Genomic DNA, 26,029 nt, shown 5'->3' with positions numbered 1-26,029 from the left:
GTGTTTCTCAAAGTCAAGGACGCTTCCTTGGTAGGACATGTCCTTCCGAGTCAGGTCCTTCAGAGGCTAGGCAAGAATCCTTCCTAGCATCGGTAAACGAAGAATGGAACAGGCTAGCAGGTGTGCGTCATATGCAAGGCCCCACCTTACATTGAACGCTATTTGTTTGAAGACTCAAAACTGATTTGCGGAGATGGACACGTTTGTGATGTTATCTTGTATCCATGCATTTGCTCTACCTATGTTGCAAATGTATCATCTTTTCAATTTCCACACGGCATCTATTGCACGTCTGTCCGTCCTGGGAGAGGGATCCCTCCTCTGTTGCTCTCCCTGAGGTTTCTCCCATGTTCCCCTTTAAACTGTGGGTTTTTCTCTGGAAGTTTTTCCTTGTACAATGTGAGGGTCTACGGACAGAGGGTGTTGTATTGTCATACTGATATTCTGTACAAACTGTGAAGTCCACTGAGACAAATGTAACATTTGTGATATTGGGCTATATAAATAAACTGATTGATTGATTTGTTGAGAAGGAGGAAAAGATCGAGCGGGAGTATCGGCGGCGTCTGTCAGCTTGGAGGAGGAGGATGTTCTGCTGGCGCCTTTGTGGAGGACGACGTGCTCGGGTAGGAGAAATAATGTACTGTTTTATTCAATGTTGGGAGAATGGGTTAAATAAGTATTGACGCTTGCCTTCCGTACGAGTTTTATTCTCTAATGTGAATCAAATAAATGAAGCATCCATAATTACTCCATAGTTAGTTTGTGAGTTGTCATGATGATAGACACCCCTTTCTATTGTATGCTTCCCGCACAATAAGCAAGCAACACTTTTCTCCAGTGTCAGTTTTGCATATGTGACCCGCTCTATCGAAATCAGTCGGAAGTCACTACGGCTCATTTCAAAATAAACGTGGATTTGTGTAAAAAACTAGTTTTTCGGGGTTCGGGGGTTTTGTTTGATTTTAAATAAACAAAGTATTGGCTTTCAGCATATGAAACTTTTATTTCCAAAATCACACGATAAATACATTTTTTAAGCTTGTAAAGGGAAGATGACAGCTCTCACTCACGCTCTGCTCTTCCGCAGCGCCACTCCCCCTCTCTCCGGCTGACATTATGAATGTAAGGCGTATAGTAATCATAGATAACACAGCAGGGTCCGTTACAGTTTTTTTTCATCTGATTTCAAATAAACAAAGTCTTGGTTTTCAGAATATTTAACTTGTTTCGGCAAATACAGATGATAAATACAACTTTGAAGCTTGTAACGGCATAATTAGAAGCGGAGAATGGAGTAACTTGACGTCACAGCAGGCATAACAACAGCCGGTGTTTCTCGTGAGTGTTTTCCCCGGGAAACAAACGCAAAAATACACAAACACACACACTCGCGAGCTTCCCCCAGACCAGTAATCCAAACTAAAATATTTTCCCTCCGTACTACTTTGATCATTTGCTCCGCTAATAATCAATCAGATCGATGGATTCCAGAGAAGAGGAAACTTTGAAGGCCTTTTTCTCAAAATGATGACTGTAACAGTCATTATATAATGTGACATATTTTGCTTAATATTTGGAGTACAAAAACAATCATGATATCATTAGAAAGCTAGGAATCTCCTCTTTCCAACAGTGTATACAACTCAAAATGTGTCTTCGGGTCAATGCGACTGATTTTCGATAGAGCAGGTCACATATATAGTTTGTGCATGTTTGTAGTCGTTCTAACACTTATCGATATGGAGAAAATGTGTAATCACATTAAAATAGTTTTTTTAATAATGTAAACACACCAAAACCTTAACCTGTTAAGCCTGGGCCGCAACAGCGTCTGAGGGCTTCATAACATTTAAGAAACTATGAATGTGTCATACCCACTTAACGAGAAGAAACTCATCTAACTGACGATATGAAACATTTTTACAGAAACAAAACACAAGTCTAACACCGAGTCTCTGAATTAGCACTAAGAGAAAGAGTGCTAACTCACTTAGCACATAACTCACGGTAGAAATATTTTATACTTCATCGGATCTGCACAAACTAGATCATCATCATATGAAAGCTGAGATTCCACAGATTCCAATGGTATAAGTATCATCACTGTGCGATCAGAACTCACGGCAGCGAAGTCCAACACACAACTTCCCTTTACGTGGCCAAAACGGCAAATACGTCTTACCTTTGCTGTTTTCTGATCAAAAGTTGTGTTCAATGGCATTACAATGCATATAACCGCTGCTGAAGGTTAATCCAATGTTTCTGTGTCACTTTGAAATTATTACTGATAATCCATCATCATATTTATGTCAATAACCGGAGTTTTCATATAGAGTGTATGAGAGCGTAACCCAGCTTCCGATTTTGGGCATGCTGGCTGCGCATCACTCATTCACCAATGGAAATGTTTAGATGGATTTAGGAACCCCCTCTCGATTCTATTGGCTTTAATGGTTAAAAAGAGGTGTCAATCATCAAAATCGACCAATGGGTTCCAGAGATATGGCAAATACACCCAAATGACCCCAGAGGTGGGTTTCTTTTCTAAACCTCTCTAAAAGGGTCAGATTTCACTTGTTTTGCATCAATCTTGATACAGGGTACTTATTATATGTTGTAGTTTGGATTCCTAAAGCTTTTAGTCTACTATCCCATCATTCAAGGGTGGTTTTCACTATAAGTAATGTTTTTTTTTTGGACGGACACTATAATTTACATTTTTTTACTATGTTCAATCTGAATTTACTTTAAAATAAAAACATCTATATTGATTCTGGCTCAGGGCTTAACAGGTTAACAATAAACAAATGTCAAGTAAACTGAAACTGCCCTCTATTCTTTATGTTGTGCAGGCCCATCATTACTGCATTATTAATGCCACTGTGCCAGTCCTTCAGAGAGATTTTGCAGACGAGGACCCCCGCCCTGACTTTCGGCTGGGCAGGGAGGCCACCCAGCAGCTCCTAGTGGCGCTGAAGACGGAGAGGCAACACGGATGGGGGCCAACTCTGGAGACCCTGGTGTTTCTGTTTTGGGTTGCCAGTGGCTCCGCTTACAGAGTAGTCTCCCGTGTCTTCGATGTGTATCTGCCGTCCGTCCACAGGATGGTGGATGAGGTGGTGGCCTTGTTGCCCCAGTTTGTCCGTCTCCCGCACGTGGAGGTGGTTGGTGATGGTTTTGCCCGGTTGGCTCACCACCAAGCCTTTCGCAAGGCAGCTGGGGTAATTGACAGCTGCCACATCCAGTTGTGTTGCAGGGCATCAGGGACACTTTGTGGACATTTGTGTGGGTTACCCAGGATCCTTGCTTGATGCACGGATCCTTAACCTGTTAAGCACCAAGCCTGTTTTTCATGTTCAGGCTCGAAAATGACATGCCCAAAACAAATGACTACAACTTCACTTCTAAAAGGGTTATATGAATAATTTCTTTTATCAAAGCAAGGTTACATCTGTGAGTTGGATGTAGAAGTGTCAGAATCAATATAAATGTTTTTTATTTTAAAGAAAATTCAGATTTTACATAGTAAAAAACTGTAAATTATAGTGTTACAGATAGTGAAAACTACCCTTGGCTGATGGGTTAGTAGACTAAAAGCTTTAGGAATCCAAAGTACAACATATAATACGTACCCTGTATCAAGATTGATGCAAAACAAGTGACATTTGACCTTTTTAGAGAGGTTTAGCCAAAACCACCCCACCTTTGAGGTGATTTGGGTGAAAATGTTTTTTTTTTCATATCTCTGGCCCCCCCTTGCTCGATTTTGATGGTTGACACCTCTTTCTGACCGTTAGAGCCAATAGAATCGAAGGGGGAGGCTCCCACACACACACATTGTGAAGAGAAAAGGTGGGGGCTGCGCGCATGTAAATGTGCAGCAGAGTGAAGGATTTCTAGCTCTGGCATTTGGAAACGAAAAGCAGTTTTATTGCTTATGGATTATCAGAAATAATTTCAAAGAGGGCACAGATACATTGGATGAACCTATGGATTAACTGCAGCATCGTTTTTATCGTTTTAATGCCATTGAAGACCAGTTTTGACCAAGGTAAGCCATGTTAGCGTTTCTAGCTACTTAGCTCCACATGTTATGATGTACGCTTTCGTTTATAGCGTCGCAAATGTTTATCACTGAGTGTTGAGGTGGGCACCCCTAGATTCAGTGTCTCCAGGACACCAAAAACGAGTGGTTGGCTGTGCATCTAGGATAAGTAATAAGGGAGTTATTGTGAGTTTAAGTGCCGTTTTAGGTTACATTTTTTGCTCGTGGTTAATTCAGAGGCTGAGTGCTAGCATTGTGGGGTTTTTTTGGAGAATTTTTTTTAAAAAGATCAGTTAGCTGAGTTTCTTCCCGTTACATGGATATAAAACATTCATAGTTTTATTAAATATTAAGATTCCTTAGACGTTGTTTCCTGCAAATGACGCGTTTATCCGCCCGGTACCGGGCGGATGGTGCGTAACAGGTTAAGAACAGCTCCATCTACGCCAGGGGTACTTACCCTCCACCAGGGTATTTCATCCTAGCTGATGGTGGCTACCCATGTCTACAGGTACCCTTGGCCCTTATCACACCATATAAGAGGCCAGTGAGAGGCATGGCAGAACAACGGTTTAATTACCATCACTCCAGGGGTCGCTCAATCATTGAGCGGGCCTTTGGGGTGATAAAAACCCGCTTCAGGTGCATCTTCTTAGAAGCACTTGAAGTACATCATGAGTTTGTCCTCAAGATAATGAATCATTCTAATGTTTCTGTAGCAAATTAGTTAATTGAAATCCTAATATCCTTATCCTGCTATACTAAGACTGTCTTAATGCCTAACAATTGCATAGTCACATAAAATACTATGCCTCACACTTTGTTTTGTCCTTTTTCTGCTCTGCCTTGTGCACAGGTTGTGACAGCCTGTGCAATTGTACACAATATATGTGTCGGGGTTGGGGACGACCAACCTCCAGAAGATGCCGCCCTGGAGGAGGACAACCAGCCACCTACTGCGCATGAAGGTGGTGGGGAAAGTGAGAGTGGAGCAGCATGGCGGCCACCACCTCATCCACCACCCTTGTGAACGAGGTGTCCGCACTTGCTGTTGCTCCACTGGACCATGACTATTTTGCACAGGTGAAGAACATTGCTCAAATCCCATGTCACAATCTGCTTATGTACTTGAGTAACTGTATTTTGTAAAATGATCATCTCTCCAGGACTGAACCACTAAACTAACATAAAACGTTCTCCTGTTTGCAGCCTTGAAAAAGTTCTGGAGGATAAACTATGAAGGTAGATATGGTGCAAAATGCGAGAGCGTGTACAACCTGATGTGAGCACTTGCAGAAAAGATATCTGAGCTTGTGTGCATACATTTACACTTTTATAAAAATATCCACGTATCTGTGAACCACATTTGAAGTCACAGAAGAAAAAAAAGTTTTGTAGCTTGTAGAAAAGAAATGAACTTAGTGATGAAATGTTCACTTGCAGAAAAATATATTTTTTTTAAATATATTTTCCATTACAACTGCAACTTGCAATGGAATTGCAATTCCAAGGATCCTGGACATTGGAGTCCTTCGGCGGGATTCGATGACATAGCATCCTTGAAATAGTGGCTCTGAAGGATCCTTCCTTGACATTGAGAAACACCCATCGACACACTGCCTGAGGAAGGTTACAGATGGAGCCTCTTATTTTGGACCCCAGCATACAGCTTCCTGCCGACTGCCAGCCAGTTGCCAGCCAGTTGCCTGCCAAAGACCAGTATTCAGGAATGTTAGGCCCTCCCACTATTCTCCAATTTCAGGGTTTAACCAGGAGATGGCGCTATATATTAAATAACTAAGACTTCGTTTTTCACAATAGAAAATGCAGATATTATATAAAAAACTAAAGTTAAAATCTTGTTTTTAATGCCCCAAGAGCAATAACATCTTGTCACAAGCTTTTTGGAAGAAAAAGACTGACTCAAGAGACCTGTAGTTGACTAATTACAGGCCTCAATAAAGTTCTGCCATTGGTTGTGAAAAACAACGGTGGACATAGTGGAAAGTGAAATTGACATTGTCGAATTTAATAAAAATACAAAATAATGTATCTGTGTACGTGTTTTACTATGTGATCTGCACTTATCAAACATCTAATTAAGGCGAGACACCCAGGTGAATAGGGTATTTTTAACTTAAAGATATCAGCTAAATATTTCTCCAGTTAATTACTTACAATAAGGCAATTGTTTTTTGTATTACAAGTTTTCTGAAATAGCATGTTTAAATATCCAAATGAACCATTATCTCATGAAATATGCGCATATTTTAACACATTTCAGGAACCGAAATCTGAACTTTGGATAAAGCCAGGATCAAAATTATTGTTTCATTTTGTAGTCATATTAGTATCTAAGGCTTTTACAGAAGGGATTTTGGATATCTCTTTGTATCACTCCATAAATCAGAAAATACTGTCAACAGCCCTAAAATATCAATTTTCACCATGTTTTTAGGTATAAAATGTTATATAATTCAGGCTATGAATTATATATGACCAAACCCTTCTGTAAAAGCCTTCATAATATTGATAGGAATATAACTGGAAGGTTTGGTGTATGTAACTGCTGAGTGATTCTACAATTTAGGGTACATTCCATGTCCATTGATGTCCATTGATGATAATTATAATTATTCTAACTATTTTCTTCAAAAATATCATATTTTGCCTATTATTGGAAAGCATGTTATAATATCACACAAACATTATGTGCATCCTATGCTTTATTTAGCTTGAAATGTGTCATGATGTTCTTAAATTGTCAGTTTTTGCTATGTCCGTTTTTCAGTTGAGGGTGTCTTGGATTCAAAATAATGAATAAAAACCATTAAAGTAAATTTAAAAAATGATTCATTTATTTCAAAAGTCTAAATACTAAAGAATAATAACATATTTTTAATTGATTTCCCCCTTTAAATAATTTAAATATCTTAATATATGAATGTCCGCAAAAGTTCTGTCAACTATGTTACTAACAGAACTTCCCCCTTTAACTCAAAAATTGTTTGTCCCAATACCATGTCACCAGCATCACATGATGCCATGTTCCTCTTTGGCAGACATTTTGAACACACTGTGGTGATTGTCCTCTACATTTTTACAATATTTTATGTATAATAGCACATGGTCAATTAATATACTCATTGACAATCAACAATGTTACGTACATTGTTATGGTTTACAATTGTTTAATGATTTTAATTCAATTATATGTGCAAATGTGATGTTAACCTGTTCAAGAAAATGACATGTGGTCATCCAGGCAAGGCCTACCATTGAAATGATGGGTCAAAATAGGGAAATTGTCAACTAGGTTACCTGTCAACTGAGTTACCCAGTACTGTAATAACTGTAGTAACTTAGTTGACAGGTAACCTAGTTGACAATTTGTACGACATGTAGACGTCATTACACATCATTATCAATGGAATTTTGCACTTCTGCCTTGAAATTAACATAGTGCTGATGGTTAATAATGTGTCCAGTCAACTATGTTATCTGCGTCAAATGTTTGACTTTCATTGTCAACTATGTTGCACCTCATTTTTTCAAATTTAAAATATCTAAAATAGTGCTTCTGATATCCTTTATAGTATAATGTATATCTACACAGGTTGGAGTTTTACATGACATCTCTTAAAACTATCAAAATGACCTGTATGGTAGTTTTATAATACAAAATATCCCTAAACTTAATGACAGTGCTGAACATATCACATGAAAAAACAAAACTTTAATACAATTATTTTTTAAACTTTAAAAAATCTTTGGATATATGGTAGAATAGACTCAAGAGCCTTTCAAATTTGATTTTACTTGAAGTGCAGGACTTAATCAAATGATTGTAATGACATCAAGTTTGTCCGTAACATAGTTGACAAACTGAGTAGTGAAAACATCCTTTCCCTTAAAATAAAAAAATATATAAAAATGTTTAAGCTTTGCAACTAGTGGATATGTTACACTGAGGAATATACTAACTTGAACCACTGATTGTTCTATCTATACATTTTATTTGGCATTAGTAAATAATTATGCACATTTACAGATATTTTACATGATATGAGTGATAACACGTGTTATAAGGGCTATTTCGCACAATAGGTGTGCCTTGAGATTTTTACTTGTCCTTTGGTGTGCCTTGGGCATAAAAAGTTTGGGAACCACTGCTGTAGAGAAATGTAAACGTTCACCATCCCCCACCCGCCTACTGTATGTTGCTTTTTGACATGTAAATAGTTAACTACCCCCCTCTGAGTGAATACCTGTTGTACCTGTCCGGGGCTAAGCCCATAGGACGATGCTCTGATGTCATCACCCTCGCACATTGGTCATATGTTTACAAAAAAACGATGTTAACACTTTCTCGTTCTTAATATATGCTATATTTAGGGTCGATATGTGTTGAATTTACTTTAAAATAGCAGATCACTGTGATTCACTTCTCCGCGGCTGACAATTCACGAGCGTCTAACTCTCTCCCCCCTGTGAAGAGATATCACAGGGGGGGGTTGGGACACACACATTCCGATGGCCAATTCGTTTTAAACAAAGTGGGGTGGGGGCTGGTGAACGGTATGGTCAATGTTTGTAAACACTGTGACATTTTGACTTTATTTGATCATTTCAGTTAAAAACTAACGTTCATATTTCATATTACTGTTTTGCCTGGCTGGACGTGTAATTTACAGGAAAGGAGTGCACGCTACTAAAGAGACACGCTACCATAGAAACCAAACAATGGTGTTGCTGTATTGAAGTCCGAGTGGAAACAGTCATATTTGGAGCGTTATGTTAGAATGAAACAGCGAGGTCGTGACTCACAAAAAAAAAGTGTTACTTCACTAACTGTAAGCTTGTCACTCAGAGTAACCTACAGTTAACTTAACTGTTGGAAAAGAAAGATCAGAGTTAGGAGTGTGAACACACAGCTGAGAGCTGCCGTTTCATTCTGACTGTTTAAAAAACGGTAACAACGGACTATTTTTCTTAGCGGATGCATGTAAATTTAAATCAATACATAGAACTATGTTTTAAATCAATAAAAATATTTTCTAAATCCATAAAAGCATTTTAATTAATATTGGGAGTCATGTCGTTACTTTGTTGAGAATGTGGCCATGTAATAAGCGGGATAATTTGCAGCGACTTGGTCATTATGGGGAAAAATAACACCCAGGGATCAAGATCCCTCCGCGACGCAGAGGGATCAGTAATTTTTAGTGAATTACTGAGTTTAGGCACGTTAATAACATTTTAATGAAGTTGAATACAGTATATTCATATTTGTCAGTGATTTCATGTCAATTCGGCAAGGCAAACATAAACGATTAAATTAGGATTAAAAATCGAGAGCCGGCTGCTGTTCGTTACGGTAACCCAACTAGGACACTTGACACAGTGGCTTTTGGCAAAGCACACAAAGAAAACAAAAAAAACCGAGAGAGATGAGTTATTGTTATTACAACGTGACTTCACTATTATTTAACAACTATTTTTATTGGGTTCTTTTATTTGGGGTTAAGTACATTGTCAGAATAAGTGAGAAATGGATTTAACTTCTGTTAGACAGCTATCATACTGAATAAATATTTATGCAAAAATGTATGGCATTAATAATGTATATCTAATTACATTTAAAAATGTATGGCATTAATAATGTATATCTAATTACATTAACTGTGAATGTCTTTCATTTTATTTAAAATGAAATAAAATTACATAAAACATTTTCCATAAAAAAGTTGATTCAAGAACAAATCAGTACTTTTCTTATATGACTATTATTGCTAAATTTGAAAGGTCTTTACCAGCTTTGGAATTATATATATATATATATATATATATATATATATATATATATATAGCACCTTCTGCCATCCCATCTCTACTGACATATGGATCTTAACAAAGATCCGCTATACATTAGTACCAGATATACTGTACACGGACATTTTAGTGAACCAGACCAGCTGTTTCCGCCGGGTCTTCGCTTCCCGGGCATCACGTTGTTTACAAGTGTGTTCAGATGCTAAATGACAAGTGCAAGTGACAATTGTTGTCGTCTTCTCTGTGAACGTTTTTTTCTCCGTTATTTTTGCCATTTTCAGATTTAAATTTCGAGCGGAAAGCTAACCAGGAAGTAATAATTACTTAAGCGGAGAACGGAGAAAAGTAAACGTTACAGCAGGCATAACAACAGCCGGTGTTTATTTTATTATAATATATATCATTTGTTTTGAAGCTCAATATATAGTTCTATCCGTGACATATGGATCTTAACAAAGATCCGCTATACATTAGTACCAGATATACTGTACACGGACATTTTAGTGAACCAGACCAGCTGTTTCCGCCGGGTCTTCGCTTCCCGGGCATCACGTTGTTTACAAGTGTGTTCAGATGCTAAATAAAAGTTTAGCTTGTACTTTTGATACCCCGCCTCTCGGCACCACAACATCCAGTTTACTGTATTTCACATGAGCGATGTCGAACATTGAAAAGTCCTTATAAAATCTCTGTTATTAGATCAGTACTTTTCTTATATGACTATTATTGACTTGAACACTGAGAATGTATTTATTAACTTCAGACATTTGAAATATTTGAAATCAGATGAAAACAAACTGTAACGGACCCTGCCGTGTTATCTATGATTACTATGCCTTACTGTACATTCATAATTTCAGCCGGAGGTAGGTGGTAGGCGTTGCGGAGGAGCAGATTGCGAGTGAGGTGCCTGTTCTAAACGAACTATTCCAGCTGTTATAAAGCATTAAATAAAAGTAAGCAAGGAATACAGAATGTTTCGTTACGTAACTTTGTTGAGAATGTGGCCATGTACATGTAATACATGGGATCATTTGCAGCGACTTGGTCATTGTGGGGAAAAATAACACCCATCCTGATCGTTTCAATGAAGTTGAATACAGAATATTCATATTTGTCAGTGATTTCATGTCAATTCGGCGAACATAAACATCAATGATGATGATTAAATTAGGATTAAAAATCGGGAGAGCCGGCTCGTTCGTTTTTTCCGACTAAACATCTATTATTTAGAAGTTGATTTCACATGACTCCAGTGTGGAACCCCACTGCACCCCCTGGTGGATCAATGATCCATTGCAGCTGGCTTCACAATAATTAAATGTATTTATCATGGGGGCGGTATCAAGTCTGACTGGGGGCCGGCCGGCCATCACGGAACGTGCATGAACCGATCACGACCCTCGCACTTTAAACTGTCCAAAATAAGACGCTTCATCTGTATGTGTATATTTTTTTGGTCATTCACTTTTTTCGGACCACTTATTTATTTATTTTGGTGAGGATCCGACCTCCATGCTGCTACTCTGGTTCAAACTGCATCCACCAAACAATATGATTTGTCTCCACCTCCCCAAAAGAACCAAAATCTGACTCGGTGTGAAAAGTATTTTTTAGATGTTCTGTCCTCATTTCCTGCGATCTTCTTTTTGCAGTCAGTCTGAATGAATATTAATACGGGAGTTTCTTTGACTATTTATAGGCAAATATGGGCGTTAGGTGAAGCCCGCAGAAGCTGCGCCGCATTTCGAGTTGATTGTGATTGTCCCGGCGTAGGACGTGCGTGCGCAGTGTTTTATAAATCGGAATATTTGTGTGCGTATGTACTTGCTTTGTCCTACGTACGCCACCTTCCCACGTGAATCCTACGCAAAGTTTTATAAATGAGGCCCCTGAACAGAGAATATGAACTGCTACCATCTAATGGAGATTCAATAAAGTCAGACTGAAGCATCCTTTGTGCTCCAGTCAGTCCTCTCAGTAAATACAGAGCTGAATCCAGATCAAATGCACGCTGAAGGCTCTTTGAGCAGGTTGTCTCTCACTGATCCTGCTGTTATGTTAAATGTTTGTTGTTTGTTGTTCATTTATTGTGTCTTGATATTTGTTTATGTTGATGTTACACATGGAGCTGCTGTGATGCAAGTCACATTTCAGACTTGATCTGACCATTAAAGTTTTATCGTATCGTATACAACAACGTTCTAACCTATATCTAACCATATTGGGCATTCATATTGTATTTTATAAACAGGTTGTGATCTTTCATTTGGGGATAACAGTGATAGGAATATATTGTGATGAAGTGCACACTGACCTGAGCTCCAGGGGTCTCTTTGTTCTCCTCCATGCTGCTCTCAGAACTCCTTCTCCGGCTGTGTCTCTGAAATAATCAAGAAGAAGATGGCAGTGTTGGAAATGAAAATGCAACGGTTGGAAGCTAACGTGGAAGTGAATGGACTAGGTTGGAATGACACCACTTTACCAGTGCAAAAGAATGGAAAAGGGCATGCTAACTTACAGCTAGCTAGCAGCTACAAGGATTCCAAGGAACAGCAGGGCTGTGTACCGGGTAATAAATCTACAAGTGGTAGTCCTCCCTCGAACTCTCTGGGTGCAAGGCCGAAGAGTAAATCATTTCCATGGGATTTGGGAGAACGAATAACAGACAGAGCCCAGCGCTCTGAAATCTGTAATGCGACCGGCTGGCCTGCATTGTTATCACCCAGGAAGAGCGCCTCTTCAACCCCTATTCATACTAGGAAGCAGCCGTGGACAGCTGCTAAAGGGAGAACTACAAACAATCCTCCTAAACCACCAAGTGTGCCAATCCAGAACAGATACGCTCCACTGACACAGAACCGGAGATCTCTTTCTGATGAGCTGGATAACCTGTCCTCTTCACACAGCAGGGTAAGGACCAATAGCTACTCCAAAAGTAAAAGGCTAGAGGGAAAGCTAACGACTAGGCCTGAAACTCTGATTGTGGGTGACTCTGCTGTAAGAGATGTAAAATGCATTCACTACTACTTACATTTAATATCTAACTCCTTCAGCCTACTTTCAGCTGCACAAACCATTCCACTATTAACTTACTCAGCTATTTCAGGACATTGAGGCTATACATGTTGTTTATACCTTTTTTAAACCTTTTCTTTTAAATATTAGGTTCAAGGTTACTTTACAGATGTGGATGTGTGATGTGAAATATAATCAAGTGTTAAATCAGACTTTAGTTCCACCTGGAGTAAATTCACAAGCTACCCTGCAGTATACAAAGTCATTCAAACTAGCTGCACCTTTACCAGCTTTGAGAACACTTTCATGATCAATCAAGACAACTCAATACAACCGACAGACACAACAAAACAAATGTACAGCTACTACGTAGGTTCATAGCTGAGGTGAGAAGTAACTAAGTACATTTACTCAAGAACTTAAGATTCCAGTCTACGAGAATCTTAGGTTATATACGTGTTAGAGCCAGTATTTTTGTTTTCATAAGAAAGGCCACCTAATTGTGACGTCTGTAGTCAACACACTATAAAAGACTACAATTCCCACAGCGCCTGCTCTAACTTGTCATCTGCTAATATCTCCCAGTAACTTGGACCAGCGTGTATTTATTGAATCACCTTTGTTGTACAGCCTGTGCTGAAACACTGTTTTATATGCAGGCTTTTATACTGTTTAAAACAGTTTTAATACTGTATTTATACTATATTGATACTGTTTTCATACCGTTTTAAACACAGTTTGAATACAGTTTTTAATACTATATTAATACTGTTTTTATACTGTTTTTACCACTGGCAGAAGCAGCTAGCTCGCATCAGCTCCGGTTAGCTCCGGTTAGCTCCCATTAGCTCTTGTTAGCTCCCGGTGCTAACTCACCTGAACGAAGGTTGTTGTCCGGGATCCAGCCATTCCGATGTCTCCGCCCGGTGTCTGTGTGTCTTCCCCCGGTGTCCCGGTGTCTCCTGAGGCTGCTAAACCCTCCCGGTTCTCCGGTAAATCCTCCGGAGCTGCGGAGGCCATGATGTCTGATGTTCTTCTTGTTCTTCTTGTTCTTCTTGTTCTTCTTGTTCTTCTTGTTCTTGTTCTTGTTCTTGTTCTTGTTCTTGTTCTTGTTCTTGTTCTTGTTCTTGTTCTTGTTCTTGTTCTTGTTCTTGTTCTTGTTCTTGTTCTTGTTCTTGTTCTTGTTCTTGTTCTTGTTCTTGTTCTTGTTCTTGTTCTTCTTGTTCTTGTTCTTGTTCTTGTTCTTGTTCTTGTTCTTGTTCTTGTTCTTGTTCTTGTTCTTGTTCTTGTTCTTCTTCTTCTTCTTCTTCTTGTTCTTCTTCTTGTTCTTCTTCTTGTTCTTCTTCTTGTTCTTCTTCTTGTTCTTCTTCTTCTTCTTCTTCTTCTTCTTCTTCTTCTTCTTCTTCTTGTTGTTCTTCTTGTTGTTCTTCTTCTTGTTCTTCTTCTTGTTCTTCTTCTTCTTCTTGTTCTTCTTCTTGTTCTTCTTCTTGTTCTTCTTCTGTGGTGGAGGTGTGTTTGAAGAGGGAAGAGGGAAGAGGGATTTTCACTTTTGTTTCGTTTGTTTCTGTTTCTATCGTTTCTTTAACTGTATGATCTTTCGTAGGGATATTTGTACTCTTTGCGAGTACGTTTAATACTTTTTCGTTAGTGTTTTTCTGTGCCTCGAGGCGGGGATGGCGTCCTTCGGGGCGCCGCCGGTGTCTGTGAGACACGGAGTGCGGTTGGTGGCTCAGGCCGCAAGCACAGTGGAGCAGGTGTTGCTGGCTGTGGGGGATCAGGTGGGTCATGTAAACATCTCCTATGCTTCCCGCATGAACAAAGCGGTCGTGGTCTTTTTGAAAGACCAGAAATATGTGACGGAACTTATCGAGAGCGGATTAATGTTAAACGAGGAATTTATTCAAGTTTCACCGCTGGCGACACCGTCCACGCGGATCACTGTGTCTGGCGTTCCTCCGTTCATCCCGAATGAGGCGCTGGAACGGGAGCTGAAGCGTTTCGGTAAGTTTGCCAGTAATTTCCGCAGTGTTGCTCTGGGGTGTAAGGATGAAAAGTTAAAACATGTCCAATCTCTGCGGAGACAGGTTTTCATGTTTCTGAATTGTCCCACTCAGACACTAGATGTGTCCTTCCGGGTGAGGCATGAAGAGGGTTTTTATATGGTTTATGCGAGCTCAGGGAACGTAAAGTGTTTTGAGTGCGGGGAGTCGGGTCATAAACGTGTTGCATGTCCACAGAGACGGCACGCCGCTCCGCCGGGTGCGGCTGAGCCCGGGGCAGCTGGGCCCGGGGCCGCTGGGGAGGCCGAGCCCGGGGTCGCTGGGGCAGCCGGGGCCGCTAGGGCCGCCGAGCCCGGGGCCGATGGGGCCGCCGAGCCCGGGGTTGCCGGGGCAGCCGGGCCCGGCGCCGCTGGGGAGGCCGAGCCCGGGGCCGCTGGGGCCGCCGAGCCCGGGGCCGCTAGGGCCGCCGAGCCCGGGGTCGCTGGAACAGCCGAGCCTGGGGCAGCTGGGTCCGCGGCCGCGGAACCCGGTGTCGCGGGGGCTGCTGCTGCGCCCGCCGTGGCCCCGGGGGCTGCGGATGAAGTAGGGATGAATATCGTGAGAGAGGAAATGGTGAGTGTGAGAGGAAAACAGGTGGAAACAGGTAAACTGGTGGGAGATGATGTAGCAGGACAGGTGAAGACTGGGGCTGTGGGGCAGGTGGAGGCTGTTGGCACACAGCAGGAGCTGCCGTCTGGCTCTGGGCGGCAAAAAGAGCTTCAACAGGCTGCAGACAGTAATGAGGTGACAGAGATGGACACAGACGGTGAGGGGGATTCTGACTGTGTTTCAGTTGCAGATAGTCTCTCTCAGAACGCAGAGATATATTCTTTGGAAGAGATTAATGTCTTTTTAGAGGAGTCTTTTGGTAAGGCAGTGGAAGTGAGAGACTTTTTCCCTGACACTAACAAGTTTCTTCATACAGTGAGCACCCTTCAGAAAGTTGTAGGGTTAGACCTGCTGGATGAAAAGAAACGTTATCGTCTCAGGAAGCATGTAACTGCTATGAAAAAAGGTACGAAAGAAAGCAAAAGAGGGAGGAAACTGAAAAGGTCTAAATAAAATGTCAACATGATCATGCAACACTGGGTGTCTCCTCTCTGCTGTGTGTACCTGTCTGTTCTTTCTCTCTGTCTCCTTCCTCTAATGCAGGCTTTAAGGGTTGCTTCTTTAAACATGAACGGGGGTAGAAGTGCACAGAAAAGAGCTTTAGTGTTAGAGGTCTTTAATCAGAAAAAATTAGATGTGATATTTCTGCAGGAAACGCACAGTGATAGCCTGAATGAGACGGACTGGGGATGTGGTGGGGGGGTCAGTATGTACTCAGTCATGGCTCAAACCTTAGTGCTGGAGTAGCTGTTTTTTTCTCCCCCTCTTTAAATGTTAAGATTCTATCCAGCACAGAGATAGTTGCGGGTAGAGCCTTGATGGTGAAAGTGGAACTGTTAGAGTTCATTTTCACTTTTATTAATGTGTATGCACCCAATCAGGGCCCTGCACGTGTATCTGTGTTTCAGTTACTAAAAGACAAGCTAGACACTAGTGTACAGGGGGAGTGTGTTATACTGGGGGGGGACTGGAATGTTTGCACTAATGTCACTTTAGACAGAATAGGACGGGAGCCGCATCCTCAGTCGTCCCTTTTACTGTCACAGGTGATAGGAGAGGCTGACTTAGTGGATGTGTGGAGGATGAAACATCCCTCTGTTAAACAATACACCTGGATGAGAATGCTAGATGGGGGCGTCAGTGCAGCCAGGCTAGACAGATTTTACATGTCTGCTTCTTTTATTACTCGTGCAGTGAACTGTCACATCCAACCTGTTGGTTTTACAGATCATCAGCTAGTTTCTTTAGATTTGGTTTTATCCAACACAGAGAAACCTAGATCGTTCTGGCAGTTTAATGTTAAAATTTTACAAGATTTGATTTTCTGTGAGAATTTTAATTTTTTTTGGATCAACTGGAAATCAAAGAAAGAGTCTTTTCCCTCCCTGAGTCAGTGGTGGGAGGTAGGAAAGGCTCAGATTAGAGTGTTCTGCCAACAGTATACAGCCTACTCCACTGCCAACATTAGGAGAGCTATAGAGCAGTTAGAGAGGGAGATCAGAGAGTTAGAGAGTGTGTCTGCTCAAAATATAGAACAGTCCCTCTTAAAACAACAACAGCTTAACTGTTTTCTTCAGGAGAAAGCCAAGGGAGCTCTGATCAGGGCCCGTTTTACTTCCATGAGAGACATTGATGCACCAACCACCTTTTTTTTCAACCTGGAGAGGTCTGTGGGCCAAAGGAAGCAGATGGTATGTCTGCGTCTCCCCGATGGACAGGTAACCTCTGAACCTGCTGAGATGAGGAGGCATGCAGTGTCCTTCTACACGGACCTGTTCAAAGCCGAAGGTTGTGACGTAGAAGCTGCTGATGAACTTCTTCAGGGTCTTCCACAGCTGGGTCCAGCCGAAAGTGACACCCTGGGCTCTGACATTACGCTGGAGGAATTGACCTCTGCGGTGACACAGATGGCCTCCGGCAAGGCTCCGGGCATAGACGGTTTACCTGCAGACTTTTTAAAACATTTTTGGAGTATTCTAGGACATGACTTGTTGGACGTATTGATGGAGTCCTTTGGGAAAGGGACTCTTCCAGCTTCCTGTAGGCGTGCAGTGATTTCACTGTTGCCTAAGAAAGGAGATTTAACCCTGCTGAAGAATTGGAGACCTGTGGCTCTCTTATGTACGGACTATAAGATACTGTCAAAGGTTTTAGCTAACAGACTGAAGTGTTTTATCGAACTTCTTATTGGTAGTGATCAGACATATTGCATCCCTGGCAGATCAATCGTGGACAATTTGTTTTTGATGAGAGACACTTTTGATGTTTGCAAACTGTATAATATAAATGTTGGTATTATTTCTATTGACCAGGAGAAGGCGTTTGATCGTGTGGATCACACTTTTCTGGCTGCCACATTGCAGGCTTTTGGTGTTGGGGAGCATTTTTTGTCCTGGGTGAAGTGTTTGTACAGTGATGCATGTTGTGTTGTGAAGGTGGGGGGAGGGCTGAGCAGACCTGTACCAGTTAAAAGGGGGATCAGGCAGGGCTGTCCTATCTCAGGCCTATTATACAGTATTGCCATCGAGCCCCTTTTGTGCAGACTTAGAAACAGGTTGACGGGCCTGTGTCTGCCAGAGTCAGCTCAGGCCCCCCCGGTGGTTGTATCAGCTTATGCTGATGATGTCAGTGTTTTTGTCCAGGGTCAGCGAGATATCCAGGAGCTACAGGACAGTTTAGCTTTGTATAGGAAGGCTGCTTCAGCCAAAGTTAATTGGGAGAAGAGTGAGGTAGTCTTGGTAGGTCAGTGGAGTGTAGAAAATAGGCCCAGCCTTCCTGGTAACCTCAGCTGGGGAAACAAGGGTTTAAAGGTCCTGGGAGTTTGGTTGGGGTCTGAGGACATGGTGGCACAGAACTGGGAGGGATTGCTGGGAAAGGTGCAAGCAAAATTAGCCAAATGGAGATGGCTGCTACCCCAGCTGTCCTACAGGGGAAGAGTTCTTGTCACCAACAATCTGGTTGCCTCGTCTCTGTGGCACAGACTCCAGGTGTTAACCCCACCGCAGGGCCTCATGAAACAACTGCAGCGGCTCCTCGTGGATTTCTTCTGGTCGGGTCATCACTGGGTGCCAGCATCGGTCCTGTACCTGCCTGTAGCGGAGGGGGGGCAGGGCCTCGTGGACATTACTGCAAGGACTGCTGCTTTTAGACTGCAGGCAGCTCAGCGGCTGCTGTATGGTGCCTCTCCCTGCTGGCTGGCTATGGCCCGGCTGTTGCTCTGGAGGGCAGGGGGCTTTGGTTTTGATAAACACCTGTTTCTGCTGAAGGCCCCTGCGTACAAGATAACTGGACTTACACCTTTTTACTGCTCAGTCATCAATGCCTGGAAGATTCTGAGTTTTACCAGACCACCTGACCCCCAGCCTGGGATGTGGCTGTTTGAGGAGCCACTGTTTGACACTGGTTTTCTTTCAGGAACCTTTTTCTCTTCAGCCACCCTAAAGAACGTGTTCATTGAAGCGGGAGTGGTAAAACTTGGCCATTTGACGGGGGTCTCCACAGAAAAACTGGCTGAGGTGACGGGCATTCGATCAGCCCGAGTTCTGGAGACTTTGGTAGATGAGGTGTGGCAGTCGCTGTCGCCATCGCACCGGACTTTTGCTCTGGATGCAGATCTGGCTGACCAGTGGAGAAAGGGACACGAGTATGTCTTTCCTGCCCTGAGTGTGGGTCCTGCGGTGGGGGAATGGAGAGAGGAGGATGGTCTCCTGCTATCACTGGGGACTCTAACACCTGGAACGTTCAGCTCCTGCAATGGGAAGAAGCTATACCTTAGCTGCGTAAAGGTGCTAAACCTCAGCTCGCTCGCAGGCGTCAGAGAGTCGAAGTGGACGGATGTGTTTGGCTTGGGCTTTTCCCCTCAGGGCAGCTGGAGGATCCTGTATAAATCTCCGGTTGAGAAACGGATGGCTGACATCCAATGGAGAATTGTACACGGTGCAATAGCCACTAATAAATATAGAGCTCATTTTGACCCGGGGGCTGTCCGTTCTGTTTTATGGCAGAAACACTGGAGCATTTAGTGGTGTCCTGTCCCCGATTGGCTGGTCTTAAAAAAATGTTACAGGAGTGGGTGGAAGGGTTCGGGGAGGTTTTCTCCATACCACTTTTTGTCTATGGCCCCAAATACATCCTGAAGAAGAAGAAAACCCTACTACTGATAAATGTCTTGTTTGCTAATGCAAAATTAGCAATCTGGAAAAGTAGGAAGAACCAACTTGCTGGAGTGGGATGGACGGATGTAGTGCTCTGTCTGAGGGGGCTGGTGGCAGCGCGTCTGAGGGTGGAGCATGCGTACTATACGCTGATCAATCATCTGCAGGGGTTTCTGGATGTGTGGGCTGTGGGGCAGGTTCTGTGCTCACTGGGGGAGAATGACTCTCTAATATTGAAGTTTTGAAGGATAGGTGTAGTCTTTGTTTTTAAAGAGTGTAAAAGAGGATGTTTTTTTAAATGGGTAAAATGCTTTTCAGATGATGTTTGTTTGGTAGTCATGAAAAATGTGGTTATTTATTTATTTATTTGATTATGTAATGTATTAGGTTTGTCCTGGTGTATGTTTAAAACAAATGTAAATAAAATTTGTTTTAAAAATCAAAAAATCTTCTTCTTCTTCTTCTTCTTCTTCTTCTTCTTCTTCTTCTTCTTCTTCTTCTTCTTCTTCTTCTTCTTCTTCTTCTTCTTCTTCTTCTTCTTCTTCTTCTTCTTCAAAAACCACCTGTATGTAAATTGTAAATAAGCCATCTGTATGTCAAATATGTCTTATATGTCTTAAATGATATGATGAATTGGAAATGGGGGACCCTGATGTAAACAAGACGAAAGTCTTTCTCTGGTCTGCATCCCCTTAACAATTGTATGTTTTGAGCTGTACTGTACTGTACCCAATATACAAGCTGTTAATAAACTTTTCAATCAATCAATCAATCAATTCAATGGCGAATCGCTTCCACTTGGAGCATATATCGCCACCTACTGTTGGTTTATTAAATGTTTATACTAAATCCTTGTCCTCAGACCAGTGCTTTTGAGGAATTTGAAGATCAACTTGTTTGCTTCATTTCTTGATTTACTTTCATATATTGACTTGAAATCCATGTCCTTGATGTTGAGTTGTTCCAGTGCAGTTTTCAGAATGAGTCTTTGTCTGTTATAATCCGGGCAGCTAAAAAATACATGATGTATTGTCTCTGGTTGTTGGCAACCATCACAATTGCCATTTGGATGTTTTCCAATCAGATGCAATGATGAGTTTAATCCAGAGTGACCCACTTTTATCCTGCTGTTAATGCTCTGTTCTCTTCTACTACTCCCCCAAGTGCTTCCCGTTTCTACTTCCCTTTGTATCTGGTATAAATGTCTTCCTTTGGTGTTACTGTCCCATAGTTTTTGCCATTGTTGCTTGATAACAACTTTTGTAACAGATTTGACTTCTGCTCTACTGATGGGTACCATAATATCAATCTGGTTTGCTTTCAAACCACATTTTGCCAGTTGATCCACTACCTCATTCCCTCTAATACCCACATGCGCTGGAACCCACACAAATTGAACAACAATTCCCAGATGAACTAACCTAAACATGATGTGTAAAATGTCATGTAAAATATCCTGTCGACATTCTGAAGAGAAGTTGTTTATACTCTCCAGAGCTGCACTGGAGTCAGAGCAAATGACCACTCGCATTGGCTGTATTTCCTCTACCCACTGAAGTGCTAGTGAGATAGCCATCATCTCTACTGTATATACTGCGATATGATCACTCGTCCGCTTTCCCACTTTGACTTTTAATTCAGGAACATAAAATGCACAACTAGTTTGACCATTTTCTGGATTTTTGGATCCATCAGTAAATATTTGTATGAACTGCCCATATTGTTCATGTAGAACAGTATTCACATAAACCTGTACATTAATTTTGTTTTTCATTGAATGTAACCTTTTCAATAAAGATAAATCTACTATAGGTTGAGGTAGCAACCATGGTGGAACAGCTGATAACAACACCGTCGGACTAATATTCCATTCTTTAACTTTGAATTCCTTACATAATTCCGAAACACAAACACAAAAACTTTCTTTTTTAATTTTGTTACTTTCCCAACTTGTTTTTACAGTTTGTTTAGTAGGGTGAGTATCTTTATGGCCCTGTAGATTTGCCCAGTAATTAACAATTAACTCTTTTCTCCTCAAAAAAATTGGTATTTCTCCGACCTCTACCTGAAGTGCCGACACTGGTGTAGATCTGACTGCCCCAGAGCATATCCTTAGTGCTTGTGCCTGGACTCTATCTAATTTTTGAAGAGAAGAGTATGCAGCTGAACCATACACTATTAGTCCGTATTCTATGGCTGATCTAATTAAGGCTGTGTATACGTTCCTCAAAGCAGCTTTATCAGCCCCCCACTTAGTGCCTGCCAAGCACCTCATAACATTTAAAACCCTTTTACATTTATCTACTACTTTATCAATGTGAGTACTCCATGTGACTCTCTCGTCCAACCATATTCCCAGAAATTTAAATGTCTTCACTTTCTTTAGTTCTTGTCCATAAAGTTTTAACCTAACCTCCTCACCTATCCTTTTCCTCGTAAAAAATAAAGTTTCAGTTTTTTCCACCGACAATCTAAACCCCCATGTCAGAGACCAGCTTTCAATTTCCGTAATGGCTTCCTGAATCTTACCTACAATATAATTTACATTTCTGCCCCTTTTCCAAATAGCTCCATCATCTGCAAAAAGTGACTTACCGATATCAGATCCTACTTGTGTATATATATCATTTATCATGATAGAAAACAAGAGGACTAATTACACTCCCCTGTGGGGTTCCATTTTCAACTTCATGCCTTCGAGAATAAGAATTGCCAACTCGGACTCTGATGGCACGGCCAAACAAAAAATCCATAATCCAATTATATACATTACCTCCCAGACCCATAATGTCCAGTTTTATTAATAATCCTTCCTTCCACATCATATCGTAAGCTTTTTCCACATCAAAGAATACAGCTACAACACACTCCTTATTCGCTTGGGCTTTCCTGACTTCAGATTCCAGGCACAGCAGTGGATCTAAAGTACTCCGCCCTCTTCTAAACCCACTCTGATAAGGAGTCATTAGTTCATTTTTCTCAACGTAGTATGTCAGCCTTTCTGTTATCATTCTTTCCATAACTTTACACAAGTGCGATGTCAGAGCTATAGGTCTATAACTGCCTGGACTAGTTGGATCTTTCCCAGGTTTTCTAATAGGAATAATGACAGACTCTTTCCATATTATTGGCAGCTTCCCTTTCTCCCAAATCTTATTATACATCTCCAGCAGCTTTCCTAATGCAAAATCAGTTAATTTGGTCAACATTATATAACATACATTATCTTTCCCAGGAGCAGTCATTTTACACTTACTTAATGCTCTTCTCAACTCTTGAATAGAAAAAGGTACATTTACAACACTCTGCGACGAATGTCTTTCTTCATATACATTAGGATGTTCATCTAACACTTCCTGCCTCCTGATCTTACCTTCTTCTGTCAAATTTTCCAAAGAATGAACTTTGACAAAATTTGTAGCTAGAATTTCTGCCTTCTCCATAGGACCAGAGGCAATTTCCCCTCCATTCTCTAACACTGGCAGGTTACTCTGCTGTCTAATTCCCCTCATCTTCTTAATCATTCCCCATACTTTATCTAATGGCGTAGTTCTCCCAATACTTGAACAGAATCCTCTCCAACACTCCCTTTTTGCTCTTTTAACAATGTTCCTTACCTGAGCCTGTGCCTTCTTATATTCTAATAAATTGTGTAATGAATGTGTCTTTCTTAGCTTTCCAAACAGCCTGATTTTGTTTCGGATTGCATCATTACATTCTTTGTTCCACCACGGTACCATCTTAACACATTTACTAAGTTTACCAGTTTTATTCCCAATAGATTGATTAGCGCTTTTAATTATATTTGAAGTAAATTGCTCATTTATATCATCAATACTTCCTGCCATATCAATCTGATCAAATTCATTATCACACAATTTAGCAAACATCTCCCAATTTGCTTTAGAAAAAGTCCATCTCATGATACCGTCTAGCTCAACCACATTACTTATATCAAACTTGATTATAATCGGAAGATGATCACTCCCAATACTGTTATTTGCCAATACTTCCCAACTGCTACCAGAAGCTAGTTCACTTGTTACCAGAGTTAGATCGATCACAGACTCTGTTCCATCTCTAAAATTGAGTCTTGTACCTTGCCCATTATTTAAACAAACTAATTCATTTGCCTCCATTAAGTCCTCCACCACCTGTCCGTTGTAATCTGTTGATCTCCCTCCCCACATTGTATTATGTGCATTAAAATCACCACACCATATTATTTCATTTCCTTGACAAAGACTGTCTAATTCCTCTATTTTGAGTTTATTACATGGATTATAAAAATTCAGGACACTAATATTCCTTTTATTAATCCAAACTTCTACACCCACTATTTCTAAATCATGACTGTTCTTAAATGTTAGCCTACTATAAGACATTATTTCTCTGATAATTACACATCCCCCTCCCTGACCATCATTTCTATCTTGTCTTATAGCACTATATCCCCCAATAATGAAGTCCAAATGAGTCTTCAGCCATGTTTCTTGAATACAAATAACGTCTGGTTTTTCTTTTAACTGATATATATAGGTCTTGAATTATTGTCCATTTGCAATAAGGCTTCTAGCATTCCACTGCAGAATGAGAAAAACCATCAATCTATTCACTAATCTGTGAATCATCATTATTGGGGGCTAGCATATCATGTATCATTTCAACCGTTATATCCTTTATCCCCAAAGATTCACCTGCTGCTTCCACTATTGTTTTCAGTCTTGACCTCTTTTTTGTTTGTTGCAAAGCAACATTCACCACTTTTCCAATAAAGGCCACACATGTGTACTTATTAACAATCAATGCATCCTCTCCTATCACACACTTATGTGAACACTTTGTGGAGCTTTCCTTTGCCTGTGGGAGTGTGGGAAAATCTTCTGAAGAGAATATACTTGCTGCTCCTTGGGATTTCCTAGCTATGTTTAGTGATACCTTTTCTGTTGCTTCAGAATATGAGACTTTATTTTGTACTTTGTATCTCTGCACCTCCTTGGCCTTTTTCTGCACTTCGCAGCCCTGATACGCAGCACTATGTTCCCCATCACAGTTACAACATTTCACCTTAGCACCTGCAGCACAACTACCATATTCATGTTCCCCCGCACATGTTGGACACCTGGGCTTAGTTGCTTTGCACTTGTCTGCCACATGCCCACACCTTTGGCATTTAAAGCACCGCAGAGGTTTAGGGATGAATTCTCTTACTGGAAAGCTCATGCAACCGATCATTATCTCCTGTTGAATTGTTTCTTCAAACTGAAGAAGAACAGACAAACTATCCACTATCTTACCCTGATACCTAGTAGGAAGACGCTTAACTACAGACACTTTTCCCCCTTTAATTTCTTCCTTGAGTTCTTCTATGCCGAACTCCACTGATAACTGCAAGTATTTTCCGATTTGCTCCAGGAACATGGCATTTAATTCGAACTTCATTCAGGGTCTTCATTTTCAGTAACTTTTCCTGTTGTTTTGCATTCATCATTTCAACCAACATCCGTCCTTTGCTCAGAAATCTTGCTTGCTTTATCGATCCAATTTCTTTGTGAATCGCTTTAGTCAGGGCCACTGGATGTAGCTTAGCTGCGGATTGCTCACCAAACTCCACAATCACTTTCCACTCTTCATTCTCAATCCTTTTCTTTACTTTCTTCAATTCATTTCTGCGAATCAGATTCACTAAGACTGTCACTTGACATGTCTATCTTCTTTCTTGAAGTCTTTTTCCTTACTTCATTCCATCCTCCATCTCCTTCCGATGCACTTTCCATATCCTCCTCTCCAGGGCTCAAAGACGCACTTCCACCAGCTGCTCTCAATCTCGCCATTAAACATCAGTTCACTGCCCCCTCTGGTGAAAAGATAGAAAAACTAACGGTATTAAAATAAATAACAATTAAAATATTAATAATAATTATATATAAAGATGAGACGGGTTAGACGGGTTTTAAAAGTTGTGGGAAATGTTTTTGTTTGTAATAATACTTATAATAATATATATATATATATATATATATAATAATAATTATATATGTTTTGATTTTAATGATTGATCATTAAAGTGTTATCAAAGCTGGTAAAGGTGCAGCTAGTTTGAATTACTTTGTATACTGAGGGAATTAAAAATAATTGGACAAAAAATGTAAAGTAAAATAATAATATAATAAAAAAATAATAATTAAAAAGATAATTAAATGAGATAAAAATGAAAGATATACAAAAAAACTTTTTTTTGTTTGTTTGTGATATTTTTATGATTAAAAACACCATTATTAATATAATAACAATTATAATGAAATAATAATTAAAATAACAAAATAACA

General features: G+C 40.6%; 1 protein-coding gene across 2 annotated transcripts in view; it reads right to left on the bottom strand.

Moving 5' to 3' along the window:
• Positions 1–26,029, bottom strand: part of LOC117496627 (zinc finger protein 501-like) — a 110,407-nt gene that overhangs the window by 19,059 nt on the left and 65,319 nt on the right. Inside the window, exons 1-2 of one of the 2 annotated variants that reach the window (XM_034148341.1) lie at positions 13,854–13,974; positions 13,775–13,811 (exon numbers count right to left, since the gene is read on the bottom strand). The exons of the other annotated variant lie outside the window; for it this stretch is intronic. Of the exons in view, the coding sequence (XP_034004232.1) occupies positions 13,775–13,811; positions 13,854–13,918 (102 nt within the window). The 5' untranslated portion in view covers positions 13,919–13,974. Of the gene's footprint in view, positions 1–13,774; positions 13,812–13,853; positions 13,975–26,029 lie in introns of those variants that run through there. 2 annotated transcript variants of the gene reach the window in all.

This window comes from Trematomus bernacchii, unplaced genomic scaffold (assembly GCF_902827165.1).
Source record: "Trematomus bernacchii unplaced genomic scaffold, fTreBer1.1, whole genome shotgun sequence".
Lineage (NCBI taxonomy): Eukaryota > Metazoa > Chordata > Actinopteri > Perciformes > Nototheniidae > Trematomus > Trematomus bernacchii.
This window is presented reverse-complemented; position numbering and strand designations above follow the sequence as displayed.